Here is a 23,205-nt window from a genome sequence, read left to right as displayed (position 1 = left end):
GAGAGTTGACTGATATCTACAGTTGATTTAACTTTCAGGATTACTAACTGTAGAATGAAACAGTTTATTCGTGTGGTCTTCAAAAGAGTGTGTGCAAAGTGAGTGATGTCCTGATTCCTCCTTGTTCAGCTGGAATGTGTGCATGTGGCTCCAGGACAGTACCTGCGGATGCAGAGCTGCCTGGCTGGATCTGGACAGTGCAGCCACCTGCCCCTGGCACACACCTCCCTTAGGCTCTAGTGCCTCCAGGAGCTTCCTTGAGGAGCTGGAGCTGAGCTCGAAGCCAGCTCCTTAGGGTCAGCATGGCTGTTCATGGGGTGTGGAGCAGGAGGTGCCACGGTGGCTCTGCATCGCCCTGCACGGGACTGGGGGGAGTGGAAGCACAGGCAAAGCCTTTCCCTTTGCAAGACTTCAGCAAGAGATCAAAGGCAACCCTTTCACCTTGGGAAGCATTTTTCCTACACAGACCTGGTTCCACGTGTGCTGTTTTGTCCCCGGTTTTGATCCAGGCACTCTCTGAACTCACTTGAAGCTTTGTTCTCAGTGTGTCTTTGCTACAGGTTCCTTTCATTTTCTGGAGAACACTCCTGGGCAGTTGGCTTTGAACTACCCACATGGGGGTTGCTGGCCAGAAAAACCTATGTGTTTGTATTTAAGGTGATAAAAAAGCCAAATTTAGGATTTTTGTAAAAAAGCAACATTAAAATTTCATCAGTCCTATATATGCATATATCTTTTATTCAGTACAGAACTGAACAGATTAAGTGCTGTATTTTGTAACATCATAAGCTCTTATAACCAGCAAAACATACCTGTGCTCTTAAAAGGTCCTTTTGTTTGTGTCTGCTCTTACTCTCTGTCATCTGGTACCAAAAATAACTCTCCCATCTCAGTGGCATTGCCCATCCAGCGTTTTACCACTGCAAGCTGTAGAGCTGATTCCAGCTGTTTGTGAGTCTAAATGTTTGATGCTGAAGTCTCATAGTCTTTGTATTGTGTTTTCACTACTTGATCGTGGTGGGAGGTGTTGGATGGGATACACAAACACCTCTGATGGATCAATATTTTGTGTATCTAGTCTGTGCTATATAGAGGCTATAACTGAAGTGATTCAGCTTTGCAAGGCAGAGTTGGAACATGTCCACAAAATGCTTTTGCAGAACGCATAGAGACTCAGTTAGAGGATCATTTTTTTCCCCAGTGCATTGCAGCAGGGAGATGGGTTTTGTTCTGGCTCATCTGTCCTTTATTTCTGTTTCATATTTGAATTCTGAGGTGTGCAAGATAAAACTGCCACCTACAGCAGATCTTTGAGATGCAAAGAAGTTGATACTGTACATGCAGATAGGTTGGTGGTTGTATGGGGTCTTTATAGCATCATACAGTGGTATCATATGGGGTTTTTTCAATAATAAGCATGTTGTAACAGTCTTTGTAGTCTTCCTACTCTTCCTTCTTTCGTTGTAGCACCAGATGAAGGGCTGATATGGTAAATTCTGGAAAACAGTGTGATGTATGTGTGCCCTTGGGGATTTTTACCTGCTGGAAATGAGGAGAGTTTGATCTTACAATCAGTTACTTCTCTAGATTGTGGTCATCCTCTAGCAAACTTCTCTAGATGTAATCTGGTTCCTCTTTTGGTTAACATGCAGAACTGAAGACTGGATTGATAATGGCACCTAATTTTTGGCTTACAGGGTTTCCTGTGCTTTGCCCTTTCATAGCTGTTGGCTGAGCTGCTGTCACTTCTTTTTGACCTCAGCCTTTGAGCACTTGGTGCTTTGTTGCTCAGCCCTCACACACTCCCTGTGCCTCGTGAGTAAATTCCCAGGGGAAAAAAAACATTACCAGAATTATTTCTATTTCTTCCTTTGTTGTATATACCAAATTGTGGTTTTCTTTGGAAGACTGTTTTCTGCAGAATTCCCTGCCACATTCCCTCTAATTCCCCAGAGATGCTTAATTAGAATTTGGTGCTACAGTTGAAGAAAACTTACCTTCCTTTGTTCCTTAAAGGACTGGCTAGTTTTCCTGATGATCATGAGGCAAAAGCAGAGCTAACAAGTAAAGGTATTTTAAAAAGAGTAAGCCCCAAACCTCAGCCTCGGAGAATGGGATGTCTGGATAACTGTTAGTGATGTACCTTATCTTCTGCTTTATTTTTAGATGCTCTTCTACAACGGGTTGCAGAATTGGAAAAGGTCAATGCAGAATTTCTGCGCACAAAGCAGCAACTTGAGCAAGAATTTAATCAAAAGAGAGCAAAATTTAAGGAGTTATACCTGGCTAAGGAAGGTAAGTCCTCAATTCTCTGAATTATTCTAAGGTTTATTGAACTTCATCTTCAAATAATCCCTGTATGAAGCACAGTCTTTTAAACAGTCATAACAAGAATGTAAGAGATTCAATAGGTGGCTACTGAGCTTCCTAGAATGAACTTTTAGAATTAAATTCAAAGATTTGCCTCATGGACAGGAGCCAGAGCAAACTGATGTCCATGCAGAAACACCAGCAGTGAGTTTTAATACTAATTTCCTGAATTCAGGGTGCACTCTCTGAGCAGGAGCTGATCTGCTAAATGGAAAGACATAGCCTGGATGCTGTGCTCTTTGTACTCTGTGGCCTTTTTTTTATGTAGCATTTATTTGTCTTAAATTTCCATCAGAGGTAGGCTGTAAGCAGGCAAATGTTATAAAAGTTTTAATACCAGCCAAGGGCATCTATTTCAATAACACAATTTATAGGAAAATTTGAACCGTATGAGCTCAAATATCTGATGAAGGATTGGAGAGTAGAGATAGCTGTTCTGAGAGCCAGATTGATTTATTTCTAATTCTGATGATTTTCCTGTCTTTAACATATGAAAGCAGAGCCAAACCATAATGCATTAAGACTGCAGCTGCTGTATAAGCTTATGAGAGCAGAAATACAACAGGCATAATGAAGATCAGATCATACAGCAAACCTATTTACTTGTGTTTCTAAGGCTGGATGAAAGGAAATTTTATATACAAGACACTACTGATGAGATCAGCAATAATTCTCCCATTTTGGTATGGTCAAAAAATAGAAAATAAATTGTGATAGGGGAAGGAAAAACACCCCAACTTTTATGTGTACTGAAGTGAAAGGGCACCAGAGGAGAATAGACAAGCAATTACTTTTCTTTTTTTTACCCCCTCAAAACACTTTTCCCTCCTTGTCTCCAAGACCCTTTCCTAAATGTGCTTTGGGGCTGTTGGAACCCATCTTTAATACTGTCATTTGAAAACTAAGAATATTAATGGCTGCAGAGTCTTCATTTTTAATACAAGGATTAATGTCCTTTTAAGTACTTGATTATTTCTGGGTTCCATATTCTCTGTTGGGGGCGAGAGCACCAGGATTGATTCAGCTTTTTGACCCTGAGGGAAATACATGGAGATAGCTTGGTTTGGGTTGTGTACTGGCCAGATGTCTCTGCTAAAAGTGATTGCCATTGAAACAGGCTATGTGGGCATAAAACACATATTCTGTGTTAGTGCTTTCGGAATTAATTATACATGTCTTCCAGATCTGTTTGTTTTGGATTAGCTGAGAACTCAGGAGGATAATACAAAATTAGTTTAATTTCTGTTTATAGTTGCAACAATTAGAGAAGTAGTGGGAGTTCCATTGAATGTATCCCTTTTCTTAGTAGAAGCTCAGTTTTACCAAAGTCTTCAGTAAAGGGCAAATTAGGCTGCATAGTTTTCTTATGTGGGCTCTCCAAAGTGGTCACGGAGTGTTTCTGTTTGAGAAATATGAAGTGTTCCATCCAAACTGAGAACCAAGTCAGTGCCAGAAATGGGAGAAAAACTGTTTTCCAGTCTGTTCTTTCCTTTTCCAGATTCATTACCAGAATGAGTTAAATAATAAGAGCTGATGAAAAGCACAGTCCGCTTTCATCAGGTATATTGATCCTAATTACATCTAGTGTGTGCTTTGTGTCTGCATCCGTGACAGAAGATACTTCTTTAATAAAAGGCAAGGGCAAGCAAAGTCAAGAAATAGCATTCCCTGAAGATACCTGCCAACATTTGTTCAGTCCTCACAGGTAGATGTTTTAATACCAGTGCTTCCTTCACTCCCTTCTGTTCTTTGCCATAGCAACTAGGGCTACACTTCAGATTGAACTTATAATCAAGCTAAATGTATGTAATCCTCCTTTCAGAGGACCTGAAAAGACAGAATGCAGTGCTGCAGGCAGCCCAGGATGACCTGGGCCAGCTGCGGACCCAGCTGATGGAAGCCCACGCTGAAATGGAGAACATCAAGGCCATAGCCACCGTGTCAGAGACCACCAAGCAGGAGGCCATCGATGAGGTCAAGAGGCAGTGGCAAGAAGAAGTGGCTTCACTCCAGGCCATCATGAAAGGTAACAGCCAGGCAAGCTGCTGAGATCAGCCACCCTGGTGTCTTTAGGGATTTGTGTCTGCTCTTCCACAGAATATGGATAATTGTTATGGCTTGGGAAAGCTGCTGAAGGGCTGGATGAAGGGTAGTTCCCAAGGCTGTGAAAAGGAGCTTAGTGGGTTTTTATTGTCAACTTGAGGACAGAATTTAGAATTCATGGCCATGGGAACCTCATGTATATGCAAAGCATTTTTGAGGGACTATGAGTGTGATACCTTATCCTTCCATGAAGAGAAGTATGATGCCTGTAATTTGACAAGTCTGAAAACAGATTTAAGCTGCCCGCATGATTCTCTTTTTTCCTTCTGTGTGAGCACAGTTCTGCTCTCGTAGTCAGGTGTCTCTCCAGTACTCACATGGGCCTTCCCCCAGGGTAGTGACTGCACATGCTGCTCTCTCAGTCCTGGGTGTTTTTTTTCTGGATAGTTCTGATCTATTCCTTGTTATATTTGCATGTTGCACAGCTGTTGACATTTCTGAGACAAAGTGAATGAACAAAAGGATATGAACTGGGAACAGACTATTGCCACAAATGTCTGTTTTCTTAAAGGTCCACAAACAGGATCACTCTATCCTGAGTCTGAAACTGGGCAGTTTTTTCATCACCTCATTATGCTTTTCACCCAGAACAGACAAACCTTCCTGTATATTGAGTACATGAATGTCTGCTTACTTATGATCTACACAGATACATGAACCTAGATTAAGGCTCAGCTGTGCCAGCTGCTGTCCCTGTGTAAACACAGACAGCTCCTGACCTCAGAGGGGTAGTGTTAATCCTGGGGCAATGCAAGCTATGCAAGAAGTTTGAATTTCTTTGCATTTTGGAGTGCCTTTTTAATGGTCATTTGTTTGGATGATGTGCTTGGAGGTACAAAATGTGCTGCTAAACAGGATGTTAGTCATGTATGTTACCTTGAAATTAGGAGTTGCACAGTTTTGGGGGCTTGTTTCTTTGTATTCTGGTGATGGTACTAATTGAAATTCAGTTCCTTTCGATTTTTTACTTACATTTGGGTTTTGGGGAAGGAATCCAAGGGAAGGGAGAGCTCACCGTTGTCCTACTTTTGATTAATTATAGTAAATCATTGAGTGGTTGGAGATGGAGTTCCTAAAGCTCTGTTCTTTAACTTACATTGAAAATAAGTTTTGAAAATGCTGTTTTCTAGAGACTGTTCGTGACTATGAGCTCCAGTATCACCACAGGATGGAGCAAGAGCGAGCTCAGTGGAACCAGTACCGAGAAAACATGGAGCGGGAAATTGCAGAGTTAAGGAGGCGACTCTCCGAAGGCCAGGAGGAAGAAAACCTAGAAAATGAAATGAAAAAGGTACATTGGAATGGAGTTCCTCAGTTTCTGTTCGAAGATAGGCCTGTGGGGTCACACATGGGTTCATTCCTATGCCTGCTGTAATTCTTCAGCAATTCACACAGCCTGCTCCTGCCAACTGCTAGCCTTTGTTCATGGAAGTCATCATGACCTAATCCATTTGAAGCCTTAAAGGTTTTGTTCCTAATTATGTGGATTCAGTGAGAGAATTGCACCTGAGAAGATGGCAATGTTTTGCCTTCAGCTCGTAAAAGCAAGTAGCCTTGTAAAGTCACTTGCCATAGTGTCAAATGAGCTCAAGTAAAACCACCTTTAGATTTTCCTGGATTGACTGCAGTTTTATAAAGTTTCCTTTACACTTCTGTACCTTTATTTCTTTTGCCAGGTCTTAAAAACTTAAAGTACCCATTAAAAACCTCAGAATACCTAAGATGTCTTTCCTCTTTCTCTAGAGTAAGCCTCAGTACTGCTGCCTCCCTAGGAAGTACAGAACCTTGCTGTCACAAAACGACAGGCTCTAGATGATGAAAAATAATTGCTCTGGAGTATGGACAGATACTGTTGTAGGTTTTCAAAGATCTAAGTTCTATGAACTAAGAAAAGTTAATAGAAGTAGATTGAGGTGCCTTGTATTGAGTTTTGATTTTCATTTTTTTCGAGAAGGTTGAAGTTGAAGATTTGATGTGTTTCCTTTCAGACAAGGAAAGGAAATTGAACCCGTCATAATAGATCAGTGCTTTATAATCTTTGGTTTTTTTATTATAATAACTTGCATTTTCATTAATTTCTCATCTCAGCAGGCTTACCTTGGTCTTCAAGGTGTTCTAAGACAATTTTAAAGTAGTGATTGAACCTACATTCAATGAAGGAGTAGCCTAACAGATCTGATAATCTGCCACATCACTGCATGTCCTTGTTCCTGCTTGCTGTCAGCAGAAGGAATGCAGTATGGAATATCACAAACATTCCACATGAGGCACATTTTAGCTATTTTTAATATGTTGTAGCAAGCTATCAGTATTAGTGTTGCAAAACGGAATTCTTTTTCTGAGACTTAGAAAGAGATTCATGACTGTTGCTGGTTGTTGCTGCATTAATGCTGTCAGTGTTAAGTGGGACTGCCCTTCATGTAGCCCTAATTTCAAAGGTAAGAGTCAGGGCAAAGCCTGTTCTAATCCCACTGAATTTGTAAGACATACACTGGTTTTAAGAAAATATTTTAGTCTTATTAAGGAAAAAAAGACTTTGGTTGAATCTGAATGGAGGTTCAAAACTGGATGAGTGTGGTGAGTCTTGTAGAAACAACCCAGAAGATGCAGAGTTCATAGTGTAAAAGTCCTGGCATTGCACTCCCTACTAACTGCCAATAAGCACTTCCAGAAAACAATCTCTCTCAACTGATTCAGATTTTTAATCTGAATTTACTAATCATGTACGTTGAAATTGCAAGTTGCTGACATGGCAGCACAGCTCACCTAAACTCAGTGCCTTTAGTAGAGCAGTTTAGCATAGCAGATAAATAGCATTTTCAACTACAGTCCTTTAAAAGGGAATTAAATATCCCTGGTGATCCTAAACGAAAAGGTGATCAGTTTATTAATCTCTGGTTAATAGGAGCTTGGAAAACTTTGTAGGCCTGTAAAGCAGAGGAACATGTACCTTATGTAATAGGAGGGGGAGGGGGAAATCTGGTTTTCAGAGTGCAGCTTGAAATAATTGTTTAAACTGCTTTGCATGAGGTTTTAATCTTCTTTGTTATTATTAAACCAGTGAGGCTTTTCCTCAAGGAGACTAGGAATTAGATCAAAATTAGCAAAAAGACATTCAATTTTACCTAAAAACAAACAAACATCCCAAGCCCATAAAAAGGTGTGCTTGGCCAGCAAAATAATGAATATTCATGTATCAGCAGTCAGTGTGAAAAGAGGAATTTTCTTGATCACTTGGGATGTGTTATTTGAAGACTTGTGGTCAATTCCTCATGCAAAATAGCATTTGCAGCCAGCAATGCTTATACTCCATCTTTACATTCTCTTTTGTCAGAAAGAGCATGTCTGGTGGAACCCATGTCCGTGTCTGGAAGCAGCTGTTTTGCTTTTCCATGTAAATATATTTCAGGCTGCAAATTAATAATTTCTGTAGAGAATTTGTGTGTTCTTTATCATAAAGCAACGATTTCTAAGAAAACTTTGTAGCTGTATTCTTAATCTCCCTTCCCAACTCAAAAAAGGTAGAAACCTTGACCTAATGATTAATGTGCCTGCTTAGTGATCAATCTTTCAGTAAACTTGCTGGTGATTTATAAAAATCTGTTTTCCTGTTGGGTTGTAATACCAAGTAGGTCTGGGTTTTTTTGTTTTCACAGAAGCTCAAAGCAATCTACCACAGCAGCATGTACTTCCCTGCACGTTCACTGCTGAGTAGTGACTGGGCTGAGCCTGGACAACAACTGGGTGGGGATGAGTTGTGCCCAAACTTTGGCCACTGGCAAAATTTGACTTGGCTTTTTTTTAGTAATTTTCTGTTCAAGAAAGGATCTGTTTTGCTGTTGGAGCTGTGAGGAATATAAATATTCTTCTTAGCACAGTTGTGTCAAACTTTGAGTAGAAGAAGTCTGCAGAGCAGGTATTTTGTGTGCAGAGAAAGCAGGAGAGGACAAGCCTCCTGTTAGGAAGTGTGCTTCCAGTCAGGAGAGGGGAAATTGGAAGGGGAGAATAATCAGAGCTGGCCATAAAATCTGATCTACAGCAAGCTATTTTTGTTGGTAACGGTGAAGAACAGTGGGATAAATTTAGAGGACTTTTAAATGGTTTAGTCCTGCTTTAAAGAGAAATCTTTGAATTGTGTTTGTGTGTTTTCCGCTTGTCTCATTTTTAAGGAACAAGCTCAGGTATAATGTTACTTGGGATTTCTCCTGTAAGGTGTTTGTTCCTCTGAAAATGACTTGGACTCATTTTTAGCATTATCTCTCCACAGAGTCATATTCCTGCTGTGGTCTGCAGGTCCCTCACAGTGTGTTCTGCAGCCCCTGTGCTGGGGACAGCAGGTTTTGCTGGGGCAGAAGTGGTTTGGGTGCTTGGTTTTTGGTTAAAGAATGAGTAGAGATGAGCTGATCATGTGTAAAACTGTGGCCATTGACAGCCAAGCTAAGTTTAATAAAAAGCTAGAAGGAAATAAACGTTTTAAGGATCACACCTCTGGAAGAGTCTGAATAACACCTCTTTGCACAGGAAATTTGGTGCTGTGACACCTCTTGCCACATGTGACAGTATCTTTAAGTAGCATTTTACAGCACAACAGATATTCTCATTTTATTGAAAGGTTTGAGTGGAGCTTTAACCTCGATTTTGGAGTCTCAGTGATTTTTTATGTCCAAGAGCAGACCTAGGGCCCAGCACTCCTTTTGTTAGCAGAGAGAGGCTGTTCTGAGTGTTTAGCTCAAGATCACACTGACCTTTAATAGGGATCCTTACGATATGTTGCAACCACAGTGCCAAAGTTCAGCTCTGTTTACCAAGCAGTAAAAGCTGGAGTAATTTTCCTGTATGTGGAATGTGATACAGTTTTGTCTTTCCAGTTGGTTGCTGTTCTCAGTCTGGTTTTGCTTTCAGAGAACTTTCTGACTGCTTCTCTGAACTGCTTAGTTCCAACACAGGCACATTTGTTGCTCTGTATTCTGTGTTGAGCCATCTGAAACCAGACTGGCAGTGAAATATTGCTGCAGTTATCATGAATAATTAGAAAAGAACATCTTCAACACTCCAGAAAATGTTGGGTTATATTTAGTCCATATAAAACAGCTATAGGTAGCATTAAATGAACAGAACTGATATGATAAATGAAATACAAAGCACTGTCTGAAGTGGAACTCCTGCTCCCATCTGTTTGAAAAATGTGACTGTTGAGTTGCTGGCTGCAAGCAGCAGGGTCTGGGTGTGTGTGTGACAGTCACATGTCCCTGCTATTGAATTCACTGCCGGCTGACGTCCCTTGCTTTCCTCACGGCTTTTATTGGTACTCCAGCAGTGACAAAATGTAGCAGAAGTAAATGAAACATAAAGAAATTTAATTTTGTGTTGTGTTCAGAATTTTTTGTAAAGCTCTAAAATTGTAGTGTTTTATATAATTGACAGGTATTTCAATGATATATTTTGTCTATTAATTTTAAGTTAGAAAACTTTGATGGTTAAAAATATTTTCTATTTCTCTTCCTGAAAGTCTTGCTCTGAATACAGTTGTCAATGAGCTCACCAGAAACTGAAAGTCAAACGAGTCAAACCTCTAAAGCCTGCATTCTAGACTAGTTTTAAAACCAGACATGAGTGTTATCTTTTACTGTCTGTCTTTGCTGATGAGGTTATGAAAGGTGTCATCTTTTGAAACTTCAGCTTTGGGACACAGTTCCCTGCCCTCCCTCCCCTGCTGAGTTCTTCCAGTAGAAGACAGAGAACAACTGAGCCTTCTGAGCCTTGTGCACAAAGCCAGCCCGAATGAGAATGCTGGAATTCTCTGTGCCTTGGAGAGTTTTACTGCAGGGAGTATTTGAGTGTTCTGCTGGCTCTTGGGGAGTCTGTGGGAGCTGCTCCTTTCACTTGGAAAGTCTGTAGTGCAGACTTTCCATGGAGGAAAGGCAGAGCATTTAAGAAATGGGGATGTCAGGGCCACACATTAATGTACAGTTCTGGATTTGAACCCTGAATGCTATTTCTCATTTTGATTCTTGCTATTTTTACCTGTCTTTCCTTTTTTTTTTTTTTTCCCTTTCCTTGAAACAGTCCTGTAATCTGTTGCTCTTTGATCTTCTCAGAACTACTTTTTGAAATAATCATGGGATAAATTGTCTATATATAGTTTGAAATATTCAGTACAGTAACACCAAAACCTGATGCTGTGTCAGTAGTAAAGTTGAAAAGTGATCATCTAAAAGAGAACTAAGGTACACTAGCCATTACTGTGCAGCTCCATTTGCTTTTAACTTTTTCAGTAAGTAACTGCATGGTCAGTACATCATCATGCACTTCTTTGGGATTCTTTCATATGTGCTATGTGGCAGGAGGTTGTGGGACAATTAGGCCTTTAATAACAGAAAAGCACACATTTTTTAAAGTGCTTGATCCATACATTTTCTCCCAGATATCAAGAGTGATCGATTTGCTAACATTCCCTTTTAAAACAGATATTTGTGGCCTAACCCATACATAGATTTAAAATTTAGTTGCCTTCTGTAAATGGAGTAGTATCAGGCTATTGTCACAGAGATGGCTGCTGAACTGAATAAATAGCAGTAAGATGAGCACTGAAAGTGGAAGTTTAGTCAGCTTTTTTTGTTGATGTAGAGATTTTCTCTAAATGTCTCCAGTAATGGGAACTGTTGTGAAAATTCTAATGATTTATTACAATTTATTGTCTTAACTTCAGGCTCAGGAAGATGCCGAGAAGCTGCGCTCGGTTGTGATGCCCATGGAGAAAGAGATTGCAGCCCTAAAGGAGAAACTGGCAGAAGCTGAAGAAAAAATAAAAGCAGCATCAGAGGTGAGGTGGAGCTCTAACTGGATCCTGATTTATATCTTGCAATGTGCTAGTCTGATGCAGACAAGTCAAATTTTATAAGAGAGAAAAAAGTGTATTGGGAAACTCTTCGTGCCCCTCTTGTCTCCTGTAGCTCAAATGTCATGTTTGGCCTATATACATTTCTGCATCTTTCTGTTTTGAGAGTTGCAGTGTGTGGGGGGGATCTGTGTTTAGAATAAAGTGCACAGCTTCAGGTCTACTAGTAATAGAAAAAGCTCTAGAAAAATACCTGCTTTGCACCTCTCCCAACCACCTGGCCTCTAGGTTATTGTCACATTTGCAGCCACAGAGTCAGACTTTCCCATTTCAAAGGCTTTAAAGGCTAGCAGATGGAAGATTTGGTGTCCTAGGGCAGGAAAGCTGTCCCCACCATCAGTGGCAGTCACAGCCCAAGGCTGTCCTGAGCCCTGGCCTGGTGTCAGTGCATCCTGTGCTGTGCTGAGGAAGATGAGCAGCAGCTCTGTGGAGCCAGTTAGGAATTGCCTGAAGGCTTTGGTTTCCTCTTAGATAAAACCTCCTGTGATTTCTGACTCAGCAAACCATAAAACTGAATAGTGCTGTAACGAAATCTTTCAATTTGTTCCTTGTTCCAAGATGGGATCCTTTTCTCCAAGCATCACATCTGACAGATGTTTATGTAACCCTGTCTTAAAAGGTTCTCACTGGAGATTCTGCAGGACACTCGTTTCAGTTCTTTGTTAGCTTTGCTGTTAAAAAAAAAACAAGAAGAAAAAAATCCAAATATATTTCTTTAGTATTTCTTGATATAACTGCTCTTTGTTGACAGATTTTCCTTTGCCTCGTAATCATTTTTTTGGACTACTATGACTACTCTATTTTGAACTAAGGAGTTCTTGGTTTATCAGCACTTATCACCTATTTAGTTCCTGGCTATCAGCACTGATTAAAGGATCACTTCACTGCCTGCTTTCCCGAGATAGTTGCCTTTTTACCATCTCTGTGGTCAGTGCTGCTGCTGCTGTGTTCCAGCTGTTACAGCTGTGATACACTGGTAGGTTTGACTTAGCAGATTTTTAATGAGTAACTTACTCAGAAGTAAATACAGGCACTACTTACACACACTGGTAGTTGAATATTTGTGATTTCTGCAAATAAACTGGTCCTTCAGCACCTGTACATTACCTGAACAGGCAACACTGTAACTTCTAACAAGAAGGAAATGTCTGAGAGTGTTCCCCCACTGAGCTGGTTATTTCCCTCTTCTTGTTCAGGTTAAAGAACTGAACCATTATTTGGAAGCTGAGAAGTCATGTAGGACAGACTTGGAGATGTACGTGGCTGTTCTCAACACACAAAAATCAGTCCTGCAAGAAGATGCAGAGAAGTTGAGGAAGGAGCTGCATGAAGGTATACCCAACAGCTACCTAGTAATAGTCCTTTGAGTCTCTTCCACCGAGGATGCAAAACCCAATGGAGCTGTTAATTCTTTTATCACTTCTTACTTGAACTTGATTAAAAGAAATTGGGAGACGGAAGCAACACTTATGAATGTGAAGGGCCTTAAAATGTTTGAAGAAGAGTTGAATATGGAGTTCCCTTATAACAGAAAAACAACAGAGTCATTCATTCCCTCAAGGCTTGTTGTTGAATATCTGCTAAGTTCTTAAAGCATCGCGAGCTTCATTCTTGCTGAAGTGATTTTAGGTGTGTGTTTGTGCATAATTATGAGCATTATTTCCATAATGTGTAGACCTGGCTCCCTGGGGTCTGTCAGTGCTGAGTGCTGGAGTGAGTGTGCAAACATCCATGTAGGGCACTACAGCCCAGAGTCACTGCAGAGGACTGGAAACCAGAACCTGCTGCTGAAGTAAAGAGGGATGTAGAAGACAGTCTTCTGAACCCAGCACTAAAAAAACCCCAAAACTATTAGAATTCGTGAATGAACTTGAGGCATTAGTCTTCTCACTGGGAAATCTTGAACTGTCAGTAATACATCCCTAATCATGAGCCGAGTTTGGAAATTAAGAAAATGGTATTTGAAATAAGACATTATTATCCTAAAGAGTTGTTGAACGAAGCCTGACTGTTCTTGATTATAACAATAATTACTTTTATTCCTGAAAATGCTTCTCTTTGGAAAAGATATTTAAACACTTGTGGTTCAGAAGAATTTTTTCTCTGTTTGCATAGTTTGCCATCTCCTAGAGCAAGAGAGGCAGCAGCACAACCAGCTGAAACACACGTGGCAGAAAGCCAATGACCAGTTCCTGGAGTCCCAGCGGCTGCTGATGAGGGACATGCAGAGGATGGAAATCGTGCTCACCTCGGAGCAGCTCCGGCAGGTGGAAGAGCTGAAAAAAAAGGATCAGGTTACCTGCTGCTTTCCTCTTTTTCCTTTCATTTTTTGTAATGCTGTAGGTTTACTGTGGTGTAACAGGTATGGAAATCACGTGTTGGAGGCAAGTGTGGTAATAGCTCAAAAAATGGGAACTGACAGTTTTAACAGAAATCTCCCCTTTGAATGACAGCTGGCAGTTATAACAGGCTCCATTTGGACAAGTATTTTAATATTGATGTATGTAGGAACTTTAATGTTGCCAATAGTTAAATAGAAAGGGAAGAATATCCAGAAATTAATCTTGGAGGAAGAACTAGTCATCTGTGTTGCAAAACATCTGGGTTAAGGATGTCAGCAAGTTTCACTTCTTTCTAGGTTTTTTCAGTCTTCCAGTACATATCCTAGACATAAATTAAGACTTTCATTTAGAATTATCTTATGATTGTGTATGTACTTATGACTTAGTGATCCATTATGTCTTTTTTTTGATTCCTTACAGTCCATCATTTAGTGATCAAGCACTTCCTGTTTCACGTTTTGTTATAAACGTGCATGCTCGTGTAATGGCTGTTAATGAATTCTTTATGGATGTACATATATTTTATATATATATTCTATACAATAGCCAGTGTACCAGCTAGTTTTGTTACTTGGTAATCCCTGTAATTAGGGGTTTGATCTAGGTAATATGCTTTTTGAATAAAATCATTCTAGAACATGAATTGGCCACTAAAGTTGCAAAGTAAGTTCTCATTTAAGTCAGTTTGGGTGCCTTATGAAATGAACACTATATTTATTAACTAAAAGAACATTTATGTGCTAAACACTGGGTTTTAACTGAAATAATCTTTTTCACTGTCTTTATAGCTTAGTTTATCATGAAAGCTGATGTCATGATTACTATGGCAAAATTGAATCCCATTTTCTATGTATTCTCTATTGGCCACTGATTTTTAGGAAGAAGATGATCAGCAAAGGCTTAGCAAGAGAAAGGAAGAGAAGCAAAAAGATTCAGATGATGAAACAAAAGCTTCATGTTCTCTGGCCCCTGAAGAAACCCTTACCCAGCTCTCTAATGAAGAGGTAAAACAATTGGATCTTTCACTTGCACATGGGCATTCCTCAGGGTGTTCCTTGCAAATACAAATGCAAAGTTACAGCCCTTTATTCTCTGAAGCTTCTAATCTTATTAGGCAATAAAAAAACCCTTGGAGTTGCAGTTGAATCTCTAAATCCCTATATTAGTATTGGAAGACAATACTGCACCATCCTGAGAGGTGCCATTAGAAATGCTAATTTACATTTTGCATTCTGGAGGTTAACTGCTGGTAGATTCTCTTGGGATTTCTAAGCACATTCTAAGACACCTAAGTGTTCAGGATTTAGCCAATTACATCTGAACATTCAGCAAGAGTGTTGTAGCTACTTTGCTAACCAAATTGTTGAATTCTGTACTTACCATTTCTCAGGGTCCATTTTGGTTTTGTGAGCCAAATTAAGGAAAAATTAATAAAAACCCACCAAGTTTTTGTGCTATAGGAGCTTATTTAACCTTCAAGAGACTTGAGAATTTGAAGAGTGAGCCAGTGTTCTGCCTGGTTTATTTATCAAAGTATATACTTTTATATATGAATTCTAGAGTCTGTGCTTTACTTTTATCAAGGATTTATAACTGTTCAGAATCATGGGATCTGAATGTAGCTGAGATCTAGTTCTACCCTTTATCCTATAGTCACTTCCTATTTCAAATACTGTTTGTATCTTCTGTGTCCAGATATGCAAATGAGGCACATTGGTGGGGAACAAAAGTTTATCTACTGATGTTTTCTTTAATCTCAGTTCATAGCATATTCTTTATCATTCACAACATTTATTTAATTCTAAGACTTATAAATAATGGAAAATCTGTATTTTGGGAAGGAGCATAATTGTCAGAGTGTTTTGGGGTTGTATGTGTTTGGTTTTGTTATTTATAATGTTCTTAGCTGTTCAGAATGTCTTTTATATGTTGTAATCAATCAGATTATTGATTAATTCTTAGAGCTTCTCATAATTTGACTTCTAAGTTCTTCTCTGTTGGGCAGTTTGCAATGCAAACAGATGATTTTTTAATATTGTTTTGGTTATCACAGAACAGCTGTAGCCTGAAAATGCAGTTTTACCTCAGTGTATATTCTCTTGACTTTTTTATTATGAACTTGTGTATATACATGCAAATATAAATATTACACCTAAAAATGATTAAAACAAGGCATTTACAACAGTCATAAAACAGTAGTACAATATATATACATGTGTATATATATATATTACAGGTTACAAGCACTTATATGAAGTGCCAGCAGCCTGCTGGTCTCTGGACCTATTTCAGAAATGATAATTTTTCTCAAGAGGCTGGTTTCCAGTGTTACTTCCTTATGTGTCTAATGGCAAAGCAGAAGTGCATAATATTTTGGAAGATATTTTGAAAGCAGTCATATGCTTTTTAAATAAAGCATTACTGCTCTCTTTTCAGTGCTACAAAAAACAAAAATAGATCAAGAGGCTCGATGTGCTTGATACACATCACAGGACAGTTTGTGTGGCTTTTGGTGCTGGCATTCCCCAGGAAACCTTTGTGTCTAAGCCCAGCCTTTTCCCTCTTCTTTTTATTTTATGTACAAATAATCTTGCAAAGAAAATATTTTACTATTTTTTCAGACATTCAAAGCAGAAGAAAGAAATACAAGAACAACATTAACTTATCAGTATGGAGTAGATTTTAACTATATTTTTCTCTGTCTATTTTTGTGTTGATGCAAAGCTTTTGTTTTATGAAAGATGTCTGAATTTACTTTTGGAAGTGGAGTATCTGCCTTCTGTTGTGTAGTCTATGGTTGTAGGAGGGATGTTGCAAGTACATCTCTTCAGGGGAAGCATCTTGCCTCAAGTATGGAAGGTGACTGTGTCCTTGCTTGTCTGGCAGGAAGATAGTCTTACAAAAGCACTCTGTTAACAGAAGGCTCTTTTAACCTGTTTTATTTGTTTTTGAATTCTAAGTGGTTCATTTCGGTTCTCTGTCCTTTCCTCTCCCACCTTAAGCTTTGTGAGCAGATGTTCTTGCCAAAGAAATTTAAAATTGCTTTTTGTCGTGTCTAAGGATTAGTGTCCAGCATTCCTCTTGTACCATGCTAAAACGGAGTAAATAATTTGTTTATTCTGTGTTTTCCAATGCCAGGTGCATGTGAATAGCACCCACGGCTCAGTCCATTCCCTGGATGCAGACTTGCTTCTTTCCTCCGGTGAATCCTTCAATAAACCAGACACTGATATGTTTAAAGATGGACTACGGAGAGCACAGTCAACAGACAGTCTGGGCACATCTGGATCCTTACAGTCCAAAGCTTTAGGATACAACAACAAAGCAAAATCTGCTGGGAACCTGGATGAGTCAGATTTTGGACCACTTGTTGGAGCAGATTCAGTGTCTGAGAACTTTGATACAGCTTCCCTTGGATCCCTGCAAATGCCGAGTGGGTTCATGTTGACCAAAGATCAGGAAAAAGCAATCAAAGCAATGACACCAGAGCAAGAAGAGACTGCTTCCCTGCTCTCCAGTGTCACCCAGGGCATGGAAAATGCTTATGTGTCTCCCAGCGGGTACCGCCTGGTCAGCGAGACGGAGTGGAACCTGCTGCAGAAGGAGGTGGGTCCTCCTGCCTTGTCCCTGCTGTGGGCAAAGCTCTGCCTCCTTTGCTCTGCCCAGAGCCAGGTGTGAAAGGAAGAGGTCACATCCTGGGCAGCTGTTCACTGTTCCCTCTTGGAACGCTTCTGTAGGTGGAGCACATCCACTGTAAGGTGTATGAGCTGGCCCTGCTCGTGGGACAGGCAGCATTACTGAACACAGGGTGCTTTGGATTTTGAGGAGGATCTGGCAGAGGTGGCTGTTGAACTCAGAATTGTGTGAGAGGGTGAAAAAAAAGTGGGAGAACTTAAAGAATAGGAGTAAATGGGAAGTTGAGGAAAGGGCACTATAGTGGAGCTGGGGATGAGTAGGAGAGGGCAGAAGCAGCAGAGCTGGGGGTGCTGCTCTGTGTGCCAGGGGCGTTTGTTGAGGGCTGTGCACGGGGTACAGTTTGGAAATGAGCAGCCAAACTATGCCCAACGCACAAAGTACCACAGAGAGGCTCCAGGAAATTGTTGGGGACTTGCATCATCAACAACCCATTTCTGAGAGCCACAAGAAGCAGATTAGACTAAGCCCTGGGCCAGTTGCAGTGTGGATGAGCAAGGAAATTGTTGCTTCTGGGTGTTCTGCCTGTCAGTTTTTCAGCAGCTTTATATGATGCCAGTTCAAAATTTGCATTTGGTTTCTTGCTGAAAAGGGGAGTATTTGGGGTTTCCTGTGGTTTCTCTTTCAGAGGAAAAGACACCAAGGAGCAACATTTTAGGGGGAAGAAAAGATGGGGGGAGATAACAATCCAGGCTGGGTGAAAAGGAAGACAAGATGGGAGTGAAACAAAGAATATAAGAATGTAGTGAAGGAGAAAAGGCCAGATGAAGGACAGATGAAATGAAGAAGTATTGATATTTTTTTTTCTCAATTTGTTGAAATTTAACTTAGTGCAAATCATTGCTTAGGAGGTCTCTCCAAACCTGTTGTAAAGTTGTGTTGTTGTTGTTGTTTTCCTACTGATTTGCTATATCTGGAGAAATTATAGCATCCTGAGCTCAGAGCTGCGTTAAACTCCTACTCTTGAATATTTCCTTGCCCTGTTGACATTTTGATGACACTTTACTTCAGCCCTCTCTCAGAATCCAGAACAGAAATGCAGCTTCCCACATGATCCTGGAGGCTGGAGCACACGCTGGGGTGTGAATGCCACTTGCTGTGGGTTGGACGTGGAGCAGTAAATACAAATACAGATTCAGCTCAAACTTGACCTGCAGCTGGAACTTTGATAAAACTTCCATTTGCCCCCTTGGCCAAAACCACTGCAGTTCCAGAATGACAGCAGGTTTACTCTTGGTTTCCCTGCTGCCCGCCCCAACACTGTTATTTTCTTCTCCTGTTTGGTTTCTGTTTGTCAAAAGGACACAATAGTGACTTGATGAGCTCTTTGTGTCATGGCTTTTTGTGCTAATGGTGGGACCCATGGCAGGAAAAGCTGATAGCCCACAGCTGATTTGAGTTATCCTTCACTTTAAAGCAACTCAGTCCTGCCATTACATGATTCTGCCTCTGTCTTTTATCTGTAATGTTTTGCGGTCACACAACACACCTGAGTGTGTGCAGCACTCCTGCACTCCCTGGAGACTTCCCTGGACATGGCAGGTGCTGACTCTTGTTCTGCAGGTGCAGAATGCAGGGAACAAGCTGGGCAGGCGCTGTGATATGTGCTCCAATTATGAGAAGCAGTTGCAAGGTATCCAGATCCAGGAGGCTGAGACCAGAGACCAGGTGGGATTTCTCTCATTACTTTAGCCAGGCTTTTGCAGCTTTTTGAACTACTAAGGATGCAACAATGAACTATCTGCTGTTTTACTCATTGATTTTAATTGAGCAATAGCAACATACTGGATAATTTGACATGCTATTGACATAACTTGATTTGTTATTATTGTGTGGTCATAAATACCAACATGTACATTCTTAAGGATTCACCTTGAAGAACCACTTTATTTGGTGCTGTGAGATCACGCAGTAAAGGCAGTGTTCTATAAAAAGTATATGCCCATGCTGAAGTCAGTATCTTTAATAATTGATATTTTAAAATGCTTGTCATGCATTAAATTCTATTATCTTTGATACTGTAAGAACTGTTAACAGAAAAGGACCTCATCCTAGCAGCATAAAATGACTTTTAAGTCTTGGAGGATATTTGTTTCCTGCCATATACCAAAGAACAATTTTCAGATGGGTGTGGAAGGTATGAGTCACATTCTGCTTTGAAATAAGTGATTGAAGTCATTACATGGCCATGGTCCAGTGCAGTTTGATGTCCCGTGTTTCCTTAGAGGGATAATCTGTGCTGGAGGCTGTTTCAACAACAAAGGAACTTCTGGGTTACATAGGATTTTTGAGAGATTTTATGTTGTGTTTTGGGGAGTGAAGGGCTTCAGGAAATAAATGCTCCCCAAGAGAATGGAAAATGAATTAATTTTGTTGTGACAATACAGGTGAAAAAGCTGCAGGTGATGCTGAGGCAGGCTAATGACCAGCTGGAAAAGACAATGAAAGATAAACAGGAATTGGAGGATTACATGAAACAAAGTGCTGAAGACTCCTCTAATCAGGTACAAGCATTTGGTAATTGAGATCCAGGAATCACGAAATGTTCTTCAAAAGCGTGTAACAAGAACTTGTGTTTTGTTAGATATGGATGGGCTACTGGCTGTAGAGGCAACACAAATGAGAATTTCTAGGGTTAGTTATGCTCCACCTGATTCTGCCACAGTTTCTAGATAAATCTATTATGTCTCTAATACCGTGTTACCCAATTTTGGCCTTAAAATATCATCTCTAATCTTGAAATCCATTACAGAGTGGCATTGTGGAATTTGAGTAATGTTTGGGTTTTGGAGTGACCTGTGTATGAAATGACCCAAACATGCAAAAGGAGCCCTGTGCTCTGGGCACAGCCTTGTTGGTGGAAGAATGGTCCTTTTCCACCACTTGCTCTTATCAATACTTGACTCCCAGGTAATGGACTTGGGGTGAAGAATGCAGTTGATGAGGAGCTGAGCAGGCAGTAGCAGGGCCAAAATATGCACTGAACTTCTTTAAAATAAGAGCCCACTGGAAAGATTTTTCAGTCTGAAATGTGTGCCTAATTCTTCTGGAACAATGAAGCCGAATATAATGGGTGGTAGTCATAGTTAAAATTAAAAAGGGAAAAAAGTCATCATCTTTGGCCTATTAAAGATTACAATGGTAGGTACATGCTGCGTACAAGACACTGAATTTACTTCACTTGAGCTGGAGCTTTCTCTCTTCCATCCCACCCCGTGTTTTTTCTTAGTCATTAGAAGACAAAGTCCAGCTTAGACAATGGGAATATGTTCTTATGTTGTTCTGGCTGTACCAGGGTGCTGTTAATTAAGTAATGCTTCATCTTACATGTGTTGTTGTGGAATGACTTGTGAAGTTTTTGAAGGTGGGTGCTCTCAGAGAAAGGTACAAAAATTCAGAAAACACTGAAAACTTAGATAAAAGCTCTTCAGTTTCCCTTCAGTGTTTCTGAACTGGCTTACATTTAAAGTTTAATAGAATGAACTGTTGATTCAGAGTTTGGTAAATAGAATATAAAAATATTGTTATTGCAGAAACTGTCTTTAATCTGTCCATAGTGCCTGGATCTGCATTCCTGCTTCACTGAGAGAAGAATTAACATAAACTTCAGTGGATTAGTTTGAAATTTCAAAGTATCTATTAGTAATAACAGGCGAGAGAACTGCTGTGGTTATTTCTTCTTCAGAATCTGTTCCATGCTTTATTTCTTACATGTCTGTCTGGGTTTTCTTTCTTCAAGATCTCCTTGCTCATGGCCAAGTGTCAGAAGTCAGAGAATTTCCTCAGTGAGCTGCAGCAGGCATTTCTGCAAGCCAAGAGGAGTGTCCAGGAGCAAATGGTAAGACAGGTTAATTCCAGAGATCCTTGTCCAGCCCTGTTTGTCTGACCCTTGGAGCTCAGTGTGTCTGTAAAAGGCTTTGTGTGCCCAGCCAAGGCTGGCTGGAGAGGGCTGAGCATCTTCACTTGCAGAGGGCCTGGTCCAGTGAGCTCTGATGGCAAGGGGGGGAGCTGAAACAGTTTGTGTCACTCTGTGCTGCTGTCTGTGTTCATGCACATTCAGGAGTATGGAGATCACTGGTCAACTTCTTTTCCCCTTATTTATTATCTAATTCCATGCCTCTTCAGCATCTTAATTTCACCTCAAATCTGAAGACAGTAGATTTTCTCAAGACTGTTTTTAGGATTCATCACAAGTACCATCATTAGTGAATATTTTCTCAAGTTTTAGAGATGAATGATCAGTGTTGTTGCAGGTCAGACTTAAAATATCAGCCCTAACACCCAGGGAGAGATATGTATGGGAACTTAATTTTTTAAACTATTTTTGAGCATCTTGTTGGAATTAAGCCAGAGAATAGGAAGAGGACCACATGTTCCAGAACTAAGTTTGACTTCCTTGGAGCAATTAATTCCTTTCTATATCAGAATCAAGTCTTGTCTTTTTTCCTCCCTGGCACAGCATTTGTGGGGGACCAAGAGAATTCATCCTCATGAACCCCAGTACTGCATTTCTGGGGTCTGGGATTGTGTGTAGGACGTCAGGACATTGCCTGCAGAGATGCTCCATCAGGTGCTCTGTGTGAGAGCACATCTTACGGACACGCAGGAGATTCGGACAATGTGCTGATCTGAGTCTGCTTCTCCTGCTGCCCCCCTAGAACACAGCTCCTGCCACTGCTCCTGGTTCCCCAGTTCCATTCCTCTTGGAAGAGTTCACTGGATTTTTTTCTTTTGTAATGGAAGCAAAGCCATGCCCTCTTCATCCTTTTTCTTTCCGTGGGATCAGCTGTTCTGATGCTTTCCTCGGAGGACAGTGGGAGGCAGACACCCACCATGGAAAGTTTCAGGATGAATGTTTCAGGTTTTTGGATAACCTGCTCTTACAGCTGCGTGCTGAGGTGCTGTTAATAAACATCCCTGCCAGCTCCTGAATGCACATATGATTCCCACCCTCCCTCCCCTCTCTGAGCACAGCCAGCTAATGGATAAACACAGGAGGAAAGTGGGAGACTGAGCAAAGCTGTACTTATCACTGGCTTCCTCCTCTCTGCCTGGACACTTAAAGTTGTCCTTGCCTTTATTTCTGGTGCATAGGCCAGGCAAGAGGGAACTGGTTGTGTTGATCCACACCACCATTTTGTTTCCCTTCTTTACAAAGAATATCAGTTCACCAGACTTTTGAAAGCAGTGGAAGTAAATGGGGCAGAAGAGATCTGAGCATGACCCTAAGTGTGAATTTATGCTTTTCTTTGCATTGGAGGCTGTCCTGACACAGTCAAGGGAGCAGGTTTCAGAAGAGTTGGTGAGACTGCAAAAAGATAATGAAAGTCTTCAAGGAAAACACAGCTTGCATGTGTCCTTACAGCAGGCTGAAGATTTCATTCTACCAGAAGCAGCAGAGGTAAAACATTTTTAAATCATTAACACTGACAGTGCTTGTGAGTTGATCTCACTGGAATATTATTCTTTATCAAAAAGTTGTCTCAAATAGCACAAAGAACAGTACCTGGGATTTTAACCCTGTAAGTCTGTGAATGAGTGTGATCCCCCTGTGCCATGCCTGCTTCAGGGTGTGGATGGATTGTAAAACCAGTTAACTGTGGCCTGACAGCTGCTCTGTGGTCAGTGGAGTGTGGGTTTGGCCCAGTTCAGCCAGTTCAAGCTGTATTTTCCAACTGGGCACACAAGTGTTCAGTCACCAGGGCCTCACTGTATTGATTCAATAAATCAAGTGAAGTCAATCACTTCTGTCCACTTAAGACCAGCAGTAATCCAAAGCCTTGAATAATGATTCCTTTC

The 23,205-nt window shown here is 40.6% G+C and overlaps 1 protein-coding gene across 1 annotated transcript in view; it reads left to right on the top strand.

The window, feature by feature from the left end:
• Nucleotides 1-23,205, top strand: part of RABEP1 (rabaptin, RAB GTPase binding effector protein 1) — a 47,062-nt gene that overhangs the window by 15,794 nt on the left and 8,063 nt on the right. The window contains exons 2-13 of the mRNA XM_042025968.1: nucleotides 2,167-2,295; nucleotides 4,193-4,396; nucleotides 5,604-5,764; nucleotides 11,183-11,296; nucleotides 12,568-12,703; nucleotides 13,487-13,665; nucleotides 14,592-14,717; nucleotides 16,852-17,319; nucleotides 18,970-19,074; nucleotides 19,794-19,910; nucleotides 21,146-21,244; nucleotides 22,667-22,807. Coding sequence (XP_041881902.1) covers nucleotides 2,167-2,295; nucleotides 4,193-4,396; nucleotides 5,604-5,764; nucleotides 11,183-11,296; nucleotides 12,568-12,703; nucleotides 13,487-13,665; nucleotides 14,592-14,717; nucleotides 16,852-17,319; nucleotides 18,970-19,074; nucleotides 19,794-19,910; nucleotides 21,146-21,244; nucleotides 22,667-22,807 — 1,979 coding nt within the window. The remainder of the gene's footprint in view (nucleotides 1-2,166; nucleotides 2,296-4,192; nucleotides 4,397-5,603; nucleotides 5,765-11,182; nucleotides 11,297-12,567; nucleotides 12,704-13,486; nucleotides 13,666-14,591; nucleotides 14,718-16,851; nucleotides 17,320-18,969; nucleotides 19,075-19,793; nucleotides 19,911-21,145; nucleotides 21,245-22,666; nucleotides 22,808-23,205) is intronic.

Source organism: Corvus kubaryi, unplaced genomic scaffold (genome assembly GCF_017639235.1).
Source record: "Corvus kubaryi isolate FWS band 111438036 unplaced genomic scaffold, C.kubaryi_AGA036_p1.0 37284, whole genome shotgun sequence".
In the NCBI taxonomy this organism is placed as follows: Eukaryota; Metazoa; Chordata; class Aves; order Passeriformes; family Corvidae; genus Corvus; species Corvus kubaryi.
The sequence above is the reverse complement of the archived record's forward strand: the minus strand, read 5'-3'. Positions and strand labels throughout refer to the sequence as shown.